General features: G+C 37.3%; 1 protein-coding gene across 1 annotated transcript in view; it reads left to right on the forward strand.

Annotated features, from left to right (window-relative positions):
• The window catches only part of lrp2a (low density lipoprotein receptor-related protein 2a), a gene marked incomplete at its 5' end in the record, with an annotated part of 105,124 nt that overhangs the window by 62,419 nt on the left and 28,263 nt on the right, over positions 1–14,442 (forward strand). The window contains 9 exons of the mRNA XM_079618450.1: positions 466–666; positions 2,631–2,873; positions 2,956–3,081; positions 4,830–4,949; positions 8,005–8,136; positions 9,716–9,917; positions 10,436–10,731; positions 12,386–13,052; positions 13,918–14,088. Coding sequence (XP_079474576.1) covers positions 466–666; positions 2,631–2,873; positions 2,956–3,081; positions 4,830–4,949; positions 8,005–8,136; positions 9,716–9,917; positions 10,436–10,731; positions 12,386–13,052; positions 13,918–14,088 — 2,158 coding nt within the window. The remainder of the gene's footprint in view (positions 1–465; positions 667–2,630; positions 2,874–2,955; positions 3,082–4,829; positions 4,950–8,004; positions 8,137–9,715; positions 9,918–10,435; positions 10,732–12,385; positions 13,053–13,917; positions 14,089–14,442) is intronic.

Genomic DNA, 14,442 nt, shown 5'->3' on the forward strand with positions numbered 1-14,442 from the left:
TAGAACGACATGAGGGTGAGTCATTAATGACATTATTTTCATTTTTGGGTGAACTAACCCTTTAAATTATATACAACTTATATATATATATATATATATATATATATATATATATATACACACATCATTTTTCAGACTTCATCCACGTTATTGGGTTGATTTTATTACAAATTATCTCGCTGCACCGCGTTATGGGATTGTAAAGGGTTAATGTGATGCTGCCTTAGAATTTAATTATTTTTGTATCAGGAGTGCATATTATGATGTCTACATAGGCATCTTACTATGCTTTGGAACAGAGCCTACATCCTTTTTTAAAAAATGAAATGTTAAATACATTTTAAACCATCAATATATTTCGTTTAGTTATAATTTTTGGACCCATCTTTAAAATTAAATATTTTTAATGCACATAAATTGTGCAATTAAGTACTTTAAATTCAAATACAACACTATTTCCTCCAGGTCCTCAGGGAGCAGAGTGTCAGTGTCCCTCTGAGGGCCGCTGGTATCTGGCCGACAACAAACACTGCATCCCTGACAATGGGACACGCTGCCAGTCGGGCGAGTTTACTTGCATGAACGGCCGCTGCATCTACGCCCAGTGGAAATGCGACAACGGTGATGACTGTGGGGACGGCAGTGATGAACTCGAGAGAGTCTGCGGTGAGATGCATGGCTGCTTACACTTTGTCAGCTTGTACAGAGGACGTCAGATCTTTTCAGAATAGAGGGCGATGTTATGTAAATACAGTTTATTGATTCAGAAGATGTGCCAGTGCCTTCATACATGGTATGTATGAGACCGCAATAATCTGCACCCTTTAGAGTGCTCACTTCAAGAGGAATTCACCCAAACTGACAATTAATGATGCACTTTCAAGGGTGAACTAAACTTAAAATTGATATTTGTGCACAAATTAGCATAATGTTAACAATCAAATCTCTAAGTTTAAGTCTTTCCCTCGCTCTCTGACCATCTCTGTTTGCCGGTGAATGGATTTTCCTCTCCTGCACTGGTGCGCAATCTTTCACTAACATATTTCTTCTTGCTTTTTTCTTACTTGCACAATCTGCTTAAATCTCTTGCTCCAGGATCCAAGAGTCATTTCGTTTTGGGTGTGTATTCTTGCTTACCTCTATTCACGTGTAGATAAAAGCTTTGTTCCAAATTTTTGTGTTCTGCCGACACAACATTATTACGCTGCCCTTTAAGATAACTTCTTTTGGCCAAATTCTAAGGCAGTACTGCATGTATGTTTTGCAGAGACAATAATGCCATAATGCATTGCAACAAGCTACATGCAAAAATCAATTTATATTAATTATACAATTTAAGCAATTTATGTTAATTATACATATCATTATAATTTATTAATTTAATCAGAATTTTTTTGAATTTCATTAAAATCCTATGGGTTATGTCAAGTGCCAGCTTACAGGGAACCTTCTTAGAACTTTAGCTACAGTAATGTTCTGGCAAGGTTCTCTTTACTAATTACTAACAAATGTTCTTCCAGCAATGTTAATAGAATGTTTGTTTAAAGTTAATGTTCTCTAACAATGTTCTCAAAAAATTTCCACAAAAGCACGATTTATATATCGTTCATGGAATTTTTGGTTGCTCAGAATTAGTTTCAGAATGTTCAATAAACATTCAAATTCAAAAAAAAAATTTGTTGAAGAATGATAAAATGGAATATTTCCTTAACATTCGTATAACCAAGAATAATATTAAATAAAAACATTCAGAAATAACATTTTCATAACTTAAAGGTAGGGTAGGTCAGAATTGTCTAAAAAAAACTTTTATTCAAATTTGTTTAAACTGTCTTTATATACCAATGCATAATTAAAATGCAAGTACTCTGAAATAGAGAGTATAAAAAACCGAGTGGCTCTAGTGTATTTAATCTTCAATAAACACAGCTCATTAATTCCATTCACTCCCACCTAAAAACGGGTGCGCGACTGCGCGCACGTGGGCAGAGCCAGTAATAGCGGCGGTAGTCATGGCGACGGAGAGTGACAGTCGCGCAAGCCAATCCTGTGATTCGTCCCGAATGGAAATAATGAGCTGTGTTTAATGAAGATTAAACGGTCTAGAGTCACTCGATTTTTACACTCTTTTTATCAGAGTACTTACATTTTAATTATGCATTGATATATATAGAAAGTTTAATCAAATTTGGTAAAAAGTTTTTATATAAATCCTACCTACCCTACCTTTAATGGAAACATTAGTGAAATATTCTTAGAAATTAGAATACATTTTTTGTTAGCTGGGTTTATGCGTATTAGTGCACTGAATTGTCAGCTTAGCATGCTAACACTAAATTTAATAAAAATCATTTGTGAGTCAGCAGACACCAAGGCAACTTACTAGGATTTGGAACAGTAGTCTTAGACTCTAAAGTTTAATAACCATCCATCAACATACTAACCTCTTCTACAATGCACCGCTCTGTCTTTCGCATGCAGCCCCACAAGCAGCAGCATTCATTTCACTCTCAGGTAAACTAAAGTAGAGAGATAGAGGAGGTAGGCGGCGAGTTCCACTAGTTCCTGTTAATCCATTCAGCATTTTCTGCATAGTAACATGATGTTTTTTAATTATCTGTGCATGGCAGCATTTCACACCTGCGAGCCCACCGTGTTCACATGTGGAAATGGCCGCTGTGTGCCGTATCACTACCGCTGCGATCACTATAATGACTGCGGTGATAACAGCGACGAGACAGGCTGCATGTTCCGCCCCTGCGACCCCAACACTGAGTTCACCTGCAATAATGGTCGCTGCATTGCACAGGAATATGTCTGCAATGGAATAAACAATTGTTACGACAACGGGACGTCAGATGAGAAGAACTGCGGTAAGTTCATGTGCAAATTGCTTCTCAACTACAAACCGCATTTATCCAATTCATAACGGCTTCTCCTTGTTATAAAACACAGCTGAGAGGACATGCCAGCCAGAGCACACCAAATGCGAGAGCACCAACATCTGCATCCCACGCTCGTACCTGTGTGATGGAGATAATGATTGTGAAGACAACAGTGACGAGAGCCCGACGCATTGTGGTGAGATTCCCTGTCACACACACTCTCTCTCTCTCTCCTGTGGGAACATGGTCACCACGCTGTGGTGAGATAAAGGGATAGTTCACCCGAAAAGGAAAATTCTGTTCAAAATTCATCATTTACTCACCCTCAAGTTGTTTTTTTCTTCTGTTGAACACAAAAGAAGATATTTTGTAAAATGTGGGTAGTCGAACAGATGCTGGTCCTCATTGACTTCCAGAGTATGAAGGGGAAAAAAAACCATGGAAGTCAATGGTTACCAAAATTCTTCAAAATATCGTCTTTTGTGTTAAACAGAACAAAGAAACTCATACATGTTTAGAACAACTTGAGGGTGAATAAATAATAACAGAATTTTCTATCTCTTTAAGCTGCCCTGATATTTGTTAATATGCTAATGTGAATTAATGACTTTGGGCTCTATTTTAACAATCTGAAACGCAGGTATCAAATGCGAAACGCAAGTAACTTTGTGGCAGATCCCGGCGCTGTTGCTATTATACCGGCGGGATAAATGACTCTTTCGCCCTCTCTGCGACGCAAATCTAAAATGTGTTGGTCTGAAGTAGCTTCATTATTCATAGGTGTGGTTTGGGCGTAACGTGAAATAAACCAATCAGAGCGTCCTCTCACATTCCCTTTAAGAGCCGGCGCTTGTTCCACGGCGGATTGCTATTATAACGGCGGATTTGCCAGCGCACGCCAGGAGCGGTTCACAGCCGAGGAGACCGACGTTCTCGTCAGGGCCGTAAAACACAGAGAAGTGACATTGGGGATGATGGGAGAAACCCACCCAAATTAGCTTCGGTTAAACAGGCGTATAATAATTTGGGTAAATGTGTAATCTAGATTTATGCCTATTTTTTCACATCTTCATGGACACAACAATGATTTCCCTCGTGTATATTTTTCCTTGTAATAATGTATAATTTGCAAAAATGAAAACTGCTGCGTCTGTTTAAGTGTATGCGCATTGTTCACATGCTACACAATGGCCAAGCATGCGCCCTTAAAATAGCATATGACTAACGCGCAAAGCGCCACTGTCTTTAGACTAGGTTTTTTCGTGGTCAGTGGCGGAATTGTTTTTTGAAACTGCAAAATAGCACCAGAGAAATTTTGCGCCGGAACACACCTCCTCTTTTCGCTAGATAGTGCAAGATAGGGCCTATTATGTTTTATGGTTTACATTGCACAGCTAATGTTATGTAAAATTGAGGAATTTATTATTATTATTATAGTATTGAATGCAAAAAATATTGACATAATTGTAAAAATGACAAAAACAGTAATAGTTGTATTTTAGTTAAATGCTGCTTTACAATGTAAATGTAACAAAAAGGGAATTTAGTAGTAGTAATAAATAAGTAAATAATCAATCAATAAATCAACCATCGGAAGAATGACAAAATGTATAATAATTTGAGTTGTTTATTTCTGCTATAGTGTGGAATTAGATGAGTAACTGTTTAACAGCTCAAAATCCATTAGAGAATAATTTCCTTTTTACTTTTTGAGCCAAAGTTGTTGCTCAACTTGCCCTTTCTGGAATTTCAGTTAACTAGTGACCCATGAATGTGAGCGGTTCCACCTGGTGCCGCTGAGGTCCTTTCTGGGCTTTCTGGGTTGATGATAGTTTGGACCCTGTTTTACATAATGTTTATGAGCCATGTTTGCCATTTGAGGCTGACTGATGGATTTAACCCTCATCTGTACACTTGACTTTAGTGTTGTTCTTCACTCCTCAGCCACATCTACATGTTCCCAGAACGAGTTTCGCTGTTCGAGCGGACGCTGTATTCCCGGGCACTGGTACTGTGATGGTGGCACAGACTGTAATGATGGATCTGATGAGCCCACTACCTGCAGTAAATACTACATATAACTATATACACTTTAATGGCAAATTCATTCAAGTAGATGTTTAAAAAAAAACAATATACATAGGCATTCATCCAGCATACTGTATGTGGAAAAAAAGTTAATTTTGGACCCTGTTTGAACCACTTTACTGGGGAGGAACTATGAAAACACTGTGATGTGAGGATAAAGCTGTGTTTTTCAAGGGAAAACCGTTGGCCATGTTTTTGGGTGGTGAATTAATGAAGGGTGTCCTGCCTCACTGTTTACCATGGTGATGGAGGGAATTGAAGTTGGAGGGAAATGATGTTGACCCCACACACCCCTCATGTCACACTCCACTGCGATGCATGCAGTCAGAAAGTGGAAAGATGAAGCTGACGTTTTGTTCAAGAAACTGGCTCAGTTGGCAGAAACAGAACTAAAATGTAGAAATTCAGACCAGCATGTCTGTGAAAAAATGCCCTCACAAAAGAGTGAAGGTTTGTGTGTCTCTGAGAGCTTCTTATCCAGCAGTTTTATTCATTAGTAATTGCTAATGTAAATGACCACACAAATGCATATTTTTTTTTTACATCAATAAGGATTTTTTTGTTGTTGTTGTTGCTTTCATTTATTTAATTGCCTACAGTACACACACTTGAACTTTTGAAAAATGTATATATATAGGTGATTCCTGTTAAACAATACATTTTTATGTTTCAAAAATATAGGTATTCTTATTTAATATATTAGATATCATACACTACTGTTCAAAGGTTTTGGGTTCGGTAAGAATTTTGTGTGTGTGTGTGTGTGTGTGTGTGTGTGTGTGTGTGTGTGTGTGTGTGTGTGTGTGTGTGTGTGTGTGTGTGTGTGTGTGTGTGTGTGTGTGTGTGTGTGTGTGTGTGTGTGTGTGGTGTTAAAGGGGTCATGACATGAGAAACCAAATTTACCTTGATATTTTGGTATATAAGAGGTCTTTGTACCATTAAAACGTCCTGCAAGTTTCATAGCTTAAGACTTCCTCCCCATTATAAACGAATCATTTATTTAATCAAGCTCTAAATACAGCTCGTTCTGGATCCATGGTAAGAAGTGACGTCACGGTACGAAGTGACGTACCAGCGTTTGCATATAGACCGCCTCCAGCACAAGACAACTTTAAGCGCAAGGCAACTACGCTCAATTCGTATCGTTGTCGCGCCCGCGCGCCGCGCGCCTCACAAGTGTTCAGTCGACGGACAGCGAGTGGGTCTGCTCTGTGTACAGGGAAATTACGATGCCGCAGATGTGCTGTTCCTGGCTGTGGACAAACAACATCTTTGAATACGCTGCGAAAGATCCAGTCATCAGGGAAAATGGATGCACTTTATTTTTTGCGGACGTCTCAGTCACGGCAGTGTTAGTTTAAGCGTTTGTTCTACACATTTGAAGGATGACTGTTTTGAGAACAAATCCCAAAATGATGCTGGCTTTGCCAGAAAACTGTTGGTCAAAGATAAGTCCGTGCCGACTATTCTGGGCTCAACAACGACGACGCAAACTGTAAGTAATGTATTTAAAACTTTAAACTACTTTTTAAATACGCTGAATCCGCAAATGTTCTGGCTGGGGGCGTTAATAATTGATGCATAGGCACTGACGTTAGCCAATCATAACAGTGGGCGTTAACACTGAACTCTTAAAGGGGAAACACCCCCAAAACAGACTGTTTGAATCAGAGGATGAGAAACAGGGTGGGAAAAGGTCATAAATCACTACATTTTAAAAGTTTTTTGTAAAAAAAACTATAGTAATACTATAATTGCACCTAAGGGAACATAATAATAAAAAAAAAAAAACCATGTCATGACCCCTTTAAAGATGCTTAAGGCTGCATTTATTTAATACATAAATAAAAAATATATATATATTTTATAATATTTTAAATAATATTAAATATGAATGAATAAATATGAAATAAAATATGAAATATATGTTCAGCATCATTACTCCAGTCTTCAGTGTCAGATGATCCTCCAGAAATCATTCTAATATGCTGAATGGCTGCTCAAGAAACATTTCTTATAAATTTTTCAGTTGTGCTGCTTAATATTTTTTGCATGCATTGCAATATTTTCTATGATGCATTGTTTTCAAGATTTGTTGATGAAAATAAAGTTCAAGAACAGCGTTTATTTGAAATAGAAATATTTTGTAACATTATAAATGTCTTTAGTGTCACTTTTGATCAATTTAATCCATCCTTGCTGAATAAAAGTATTAATATTTTTTCTTTTTTTAACAAACATTTTCTGACCCCCAAACTCAACTGTGATAAATGAAAATGATCTAACACATTTAAAGTGAATATAGGGTTGAAATGATTTCACTACTTTTGATGTGGATGTTGTTATTTTTATTTATTAAGAAATATTAAGAAGTGTTTCAAAAAGCGATCTTTATAGGTTTATAATTTATAGGTTTAGTTACAATCAAGGGTATGTCTTAAACTCTGATAGACTTTAGAAATAAAAGTATTATAAACTGAAACGTGCTACATTACAGGAATGACCAATAACATCAAATAACTAGAAGCTACAATAAGATGAAAAATACTTTTTTCTGAATGACACTTCGGTGGGATCTGAAGTGCCTTTATCCGTCTGGTGTATTTGGGTGTGTGTCTGTGATGCCAGTGGTCAGTCCAGCCCTCCATTGTGTGTCACATTCCTCCAAAGTGACGTTCAGCAGAAAAGCCCTCACACAGACACCGGCCCTTCCTTTGACATTCTCTGCCCCCTCCTCTCACACACACTGCCCCATCCTCTCGCTTTTGTCCCGTTAATCACAGCACCCCTCGGCGTCTTTTGTTCGAGCGGGACACTAGAGAGAGGAATGCTTATTCTCTCCCAGAATTCCTCTGCCTGTGGAATCCAAGCACTCAGGCTGTTCAGGATGGGATTTAATGGTTAAATGGATTACGTAGGCCGCATGTTCCTTAGTTCCCTATGATATCAGAGTGAGACATGGCCCTCGGGCAGCTGGCTCTTCTGCTGCTTCTTGATCCGTGGCTCACTGCGGTGTGTTTGATCCCTACAGCCCTCATGGTGAGGACCTGCAACTCTGAGCAGTTCCGCTGTGATGACGGAAGGTGCATCGCTTCATCCTGGATCTGCGATGGAGACAACGACTGCGGGGATATGAGCGACGAGGACGAGAGACACAGCTGTGGTCAGTATTACTCGGCCCAAACCTGAAATCGATTCCACTTCCCTGTCTTGATGATACAGGTCTTATTTCACATTGTACTTTTGGTATAATATGTTATTTAAATGTGTGTCCCTTTGGATTTACCTCCAAACACAGAACAGCTGCAGAGCTATAGCAAGAGATGCAAAAATGTAAATTATTATATTGTAAATTATATATTGTGCATATATAATATGACATAATATTAAAATGTACATTCTTGCATCTCTCATATATATACATATATATATATATATATATATATATACTACAAACATTTTTTTTATACATTTTTGTTTCTTTTTCATTAATGATATGCATTCTTTATAACAACTTGCTTTTAAAATTCTTAATTTTTTCAAGCAGACATATTTTTTGTATGAATTATATATAGATTAATCATTATTAAAGTTATTCAGCCAAGAGCATTTAGTGATTTTCTCTTTTTCTTTTGTTGTTTGATTAATATTAATGACGGACAGCATATGTATATTACGCTGCTGTCACTTTAAGGCAGAATGCACGGATCCAATGCACTGATACACATCAGATAACTGTTTACGTTCACTTCACACAAGACATAACCGACTGTATTTACATGAATACTCGCTAAAACTGAAATTTTTGACATAATTTTGTGTATTTGTCCGTTCAAGCGTGAAAAGATGTGCGTTGATGTCTGAGAGGCGGACAGAAAACCAGACTGAATTGAGCTCTTTTTCGCTTAGTCTCGCTTTCTAAGATTTATCCTTATGTATGCTCTCCTCTTTCTCCCACATCATTTTATGAGACATGCAGCAAGTGTATGCCAATTTATGTCCCACTGGTTCAAATGTGCGCATCATCTACGATCCAGGACATCAATTCTGACCGGATCTCTTCCCAGATAATCCCTCCCTGACATTTTCGTCTCATTTTTATTAGTTGACAAAAATGTCAATAAATGTTCGTCATAGTTTTTTTCATTCAAAACTGTTTTTTATTTAGTTATCGTCGTTGACGGAAATTGAGGAAAGTTTTTTGTCACCGACATGAGCACTTGGCTGGTGGTTGGGTGGAGGATCTATAGCTCATGGCTGAGGTCTGAAGCCTCTGTGTAAGGAGTCTGCATTCCTAATTTCTCCTGCCTCACTCACTGCTTTGTGAGTGTCTTCGCTGGTTGCTCTCGCTGCATGGATCAGCTCTTAAACTCTCTCGGTTCTCTCCAGTTCTCAACAGGTCGCTCTGTCATAGCTGATGAGCTTTCAATTCAAGTATGAAAAAAGTCTCAAATAGACACAAATTAGATAATTGTTGACATCCAGTAAGATTAAAGAGCTGTAAATTGAATGTGGATGGCATTGTTAATAGATCGATAATATACAGTAGAAGAATTTGATGAGAAATGTTTGAGTTCATATTGAGATTTGACTTATTGTTGTTTCCACTAATCTTGTGAAGTATGACACTCTAAAAAGCATGAAAATGGAATTCACTGCTTGTTTGCAGACGTTGATTTGAACATAAAGAGTTTACAAAATGTATATATTTTTAAATTCTGGCCTCTTGTTTTGTCTCGCAGCCAGTCGCACCTGCTCTCCTCTGGAGTTCACCTGTATGAACAACAGGCCTCCTCAGAGGAAGTGTATCCTGAGGGACTGGGTGTGTGACGGAGACGCTGACTGTTCGGACGCATACGACGAACACCAGAACTGCACTCGTAGGTCCTGCTCCACCAACGAGTTCACCTGCAACAACGGCCTCTGCATCCGCAGCTACTACAGGTTAGAATTGCATTTAAAGCAAAAAAGGCACAGATGTATTGTAAGAGATCTTCATCTTCATAGACAATTTATGTGTAGACAAGCCACTTTGAGAAGGTCATTATTTAAAGTTTCTGATAACTAATATGCAGAATTGATTTTTAAATATATATATATTTTTTTTTTACACCATAAAAACCACATCCCCATTAAACTACTACTACTTATTTTTATTATCATCAAAAATAATAATTAATTTTTATTATTTTAAGTTTTTTAAATATATATAATTTTTATTTGATAACTATAATAATAATACATATGGAAAATTAATTGTATTATTTAATTTTCTGATTATTTTTTTCTTATTTGATCCTCCTTTTTATATGTTTATGATGAATTTACAGTGTTTATACAAGGCAAGTTTGTATTGGCACCAAAAACAATGTTTACATCAGTTAAGCATAGGTTCCAGTTGGTTCCAATAATAAACTGCAGTCTCTCCCATAAATCCCTGCTGTGCGTTTGGTCTCTACTAGGTGTGACCGTCGAAATGACTGTGGAGACAGCAGTGATGAACAGGGCTGCACATATTCGACATGTCCACAGCACCAGTTCACCTGTCAGAACGGGCGCTGCGTCTCGCAGGATTTCGTCTGTGACGGGGACAACGACTGCGGGGATGAATCTGATGAGCTGGATCACATGTGCAGGATCCCAGCGCCCACCTGCCCACCCGGAGACTTCCGCTGTGGCAACGGGAACTGTGTGCCACTCAGCGAGGTGTGTGACAGGAGTGATGACTGCAACGACAACAGTGACGAGAAAGGCTGTGGTAAGCACTGTGTCATGTGACCACTTGTGATCAGATTTCATTTAGGTGACTGCTTCTTGTTTCTAGATGTTTTATCTTTGCTGTACTGTATTCTGTATTTTGGGAAACATTTACTTTTACTTGACTACATTCCAAAGCATTATATTGTATTTTTCTCTCCACTACATTTCATAAAAACATATCACTCCTCATTATTTCGAATAGTGATGTCAGACTCGTGAATGAACTGATTCTTTTTAGAAAACTTGTTAAATGGGTTTGCAAATCGCACTGAATGATTAATTTACATTTCGGAAACCATGTTACATTTTTTGTAGAGATGCACCGATATGAAAATTTTGCCCGATACCGATAATCGATAATTCTTTATATTTGAAAGTTGATAACCGATATATTGGCCAATAATTTTTCTATAATTTTTTTATAATAAAATAGTCTCACCATTAAATCCATGTCTCAACTACACAATTATAATGTTCTCATGATAATTTTATGTAGCTTGTATAAAAGTACATGCACATTTCCTTTTTGAAAGGGATTTCAATCATATTTCAAGCGATACATGCTGAACAGTGTGAATCTGAAGTGTCTCAGCTGAAGGAAATAATACATCATTTATCGGCTTTAATATATCGGCCAGATTTTCTTATCAGGCCGATAACGATAACATTAAAAATGGACATATATCAGCCGATACCGATATGGCCGATATATCGTGCATCCCAATTTTTTGCTGAATAGAAAGTTCAAAATAACAGTATTTATTTGTAGTATGTCTTTACTGTCTATTTTGATCATTTTATTGCATCCTTGCTGTATAAAAGCATTATTTTTCTTTTAAATCTTACGTACCCCAAACTTTTGATTGGTAGTGTATCACAGTTTCCACAAAAATTGCAAGCAGCAAAAACAGTTTTCAACATTGATAATAAAAATAAATGTTTCTTGAACAGCAAATCAGCATATTATAATTATTTCTGAAGGATTTCTGAAGACTGGCGTAATGCTGAAAATCACAGGATAAATTACATTTTTAAATATTCAAATAGAAAACAATATTTCACAATATAACAGTTTTTACTGCATTTTTGATCAAATAAATGCAACTTATGTGAGCATAATAAACTTCCAAAAACATTTTTTAAAATCATGGTTATTAAAACTTTAGACTAGAAATTTATATTGACTGAGAGCCTCACAAAATGCATAATTAGCCTGAATTAGAAACACACCAATATTCATGATGATGCACGCCTCCCGCATACAGCCTTTGTCACACAAACATCTTACAAAGTTTTAATCACTATATTATTTTATGTGAATGAGTGGGCAGGACGATTTTCACATCGTTTCGAAGCAAAAATTCTAGGCTACAAGATCCAGTTCTCAAAAGTCTTGTGAACAAATGTTCAGTATGGGTTTTATGGCCTTATTTCAGTTACTTTTTTCCACAAACTCAAAACTACAAACTTTTACATACATGCTGCTCACATATTATCATAGCAGATTTTGTGGTGAATACAGTGTAATCAGACTATTGCCATGAAAATGTTATAAGTAACAGAAATAAGCACACGTCAAAACACCTCTAGGGCCCCAAAAAACACTTTTCAAGTGATGCACTTTTCAGATTGTCTGTTTTTGTTTGTTTTAGACATCAATGAGTGCACTGACCCGTCCATGCACCACTGCGACCACAACTGCACCGACACACTCACCAGCTTCATCTGCACCTGTCGTCCCGGGTACCACCTCATGTCCGATAAAACAACGTGCGACGATGTGGACGAGTGCTCGGTCACTCCCAGCGTGTGCAGTCAGGTGTGTGAGAACACCATGGGCTCGTACGTGTGCAAGTGTGCGCCAGGCTTCCTCCGTGAACCCGACGGCCGCAGCTGCCGGCAGAACAGCAACATCACCCCGTACCTGATCTTTAGCAATCGCTACTATCTGCGCAATCTCTCCACGGATGGCGAGGCCTATTCTCTCATTCTGCAAGGCCTCAGCAGCGTGGTCGCTCTGGACTTCGATCGCGTCGACAAGCGCTTGTACTGGATCGACGTGAGTCGGAGGGTGTTGGAGCGGATGTTCTTCAACGGGACGGGCCGAGAGGTGGTGGTGAACGGGCTTTTGCATGGAGAAGGCCTGGCGGTCGACTGGGTCGGGAGGAAGCTGTACTGGGTCGACAGCTTTCTCGACTGCATGAAAGTGTCGGAGCTTGATGGGCGGTTTGTGAGGAAGTTGGCTGAACACTGTGTGGATGTTAATAACACGTACTGCTTTGAGAATCCCAGAGCCATTGTGGTGCATCCCAAGTTTGGGTGAGTGTACCAATGTCATTTTCATTTCAAAAAGTCATTTTCAGACCTATGGGAAAAAGAATAATAATTTAGTAGTGAAATATCAATACAGGAGATTTAGGAGTGAGTTGCCTAAATCTGTAGTTGCCAGCTGGTGAGTGTATTGTGAAAATGCAAACCATGTGTAGTCAAGATAACAAATAAATTGTCTTAAACATTTTTACAATGGAGGAGCAATCATAATTTTTGCTGACGTCAAAGGCCTTGCATTCCAGTCAAATTCTGAAAGAATTCTGGTGCAAATATATGTATCATCTGGCATGTATATTATTATTAATTAACTATTGTTAATAATACATTTCAGAAAGTGACACCTGATATATAATATTTTATTTTGTTATAAAATTATATTTTTTATTCATTATAATATTTTTTTATGTATTATATATATATATATATATATATATATATATACATATATATAATAATTATTGTTATTCATTGTTCTTGTTATTCATTATTATTGTTATTCATTTTTATTTGGGTTATGGCCAATATTCTAAGTCTATAGTATTGAAAATAAAAAGTATTTTTTACTATAAAGTAAAAAATAATAATAGTTGACAAATTATAGTGCTAACATACTGTGCACCTACTGTTAACAATAAACAGTTGTTCAGTTTGGTTCTGTACACACTACATGGAGTTATATATAAAAAAAAAAATCTGGTTATAATTCAGGTGTCACTTCTGTGATTAACTCTGTGTGAACAGAACAGGATTAAGCTCTTAAAAGCGTCTTTTAACTGCAGGGTGTATGTGACCTTTACATTGTTGGAATCTGTTTTAGCTTAATTTTTTTAAATCAAATGTCACCTTTGCGCAGATACGTGTACTGGACCGATTGGGGAGACAAAGCCTTCATTGGACGTGTTGGGATGGATGGAAATAACAAGTCAGCCGTCATCACTACTAAGATCGAGTGGCCCAACGGTCTCACTATTGACTACACCAATGACAAGCTGTACTGGTCTGATGCTCACCTAAACTACATCGAGTAAGACTTTCTCACGTTTAGATCTAATCCTGTTTAGTCAGTTCAACTTCATGTGGTAACATCTACAATAACTGGTTTTGTTGAAATTAAATAAATGATTTAAGGTTACTGATTATAACTGAATTCTGAACAACTGTTTTTGTTGAAATTAAATAAAGGATTTAGGATTATTGATTATATACTTGCTGTTTCTTTGTCATTTAATTGTGAAATTTACTAGTGCTTTGGTTCTTGTAGCTTAAATTTGTTTAGAAAATACCACATTAAAAATCTACGAACAGGTCGGAGAACATGGTTAATATTGCAGGTTTGCTTGCAAAAAATGATAATGTACAGCCCTATTGTTAAAATGGT

This window comes from Phoxinus phoxinus, assembly GCF_949152265.1.
Source record: "Phoxinus phoxinus genome assembly, chromosome: 7".
NCBI classification, from domain to species: domain Eukaryota; kingdom Metazoa; phylum Chordata; class Actinopteri; order Cypriniformes; family Leuciscidae; genus Phoxinus; species Phoxinus phoxinus.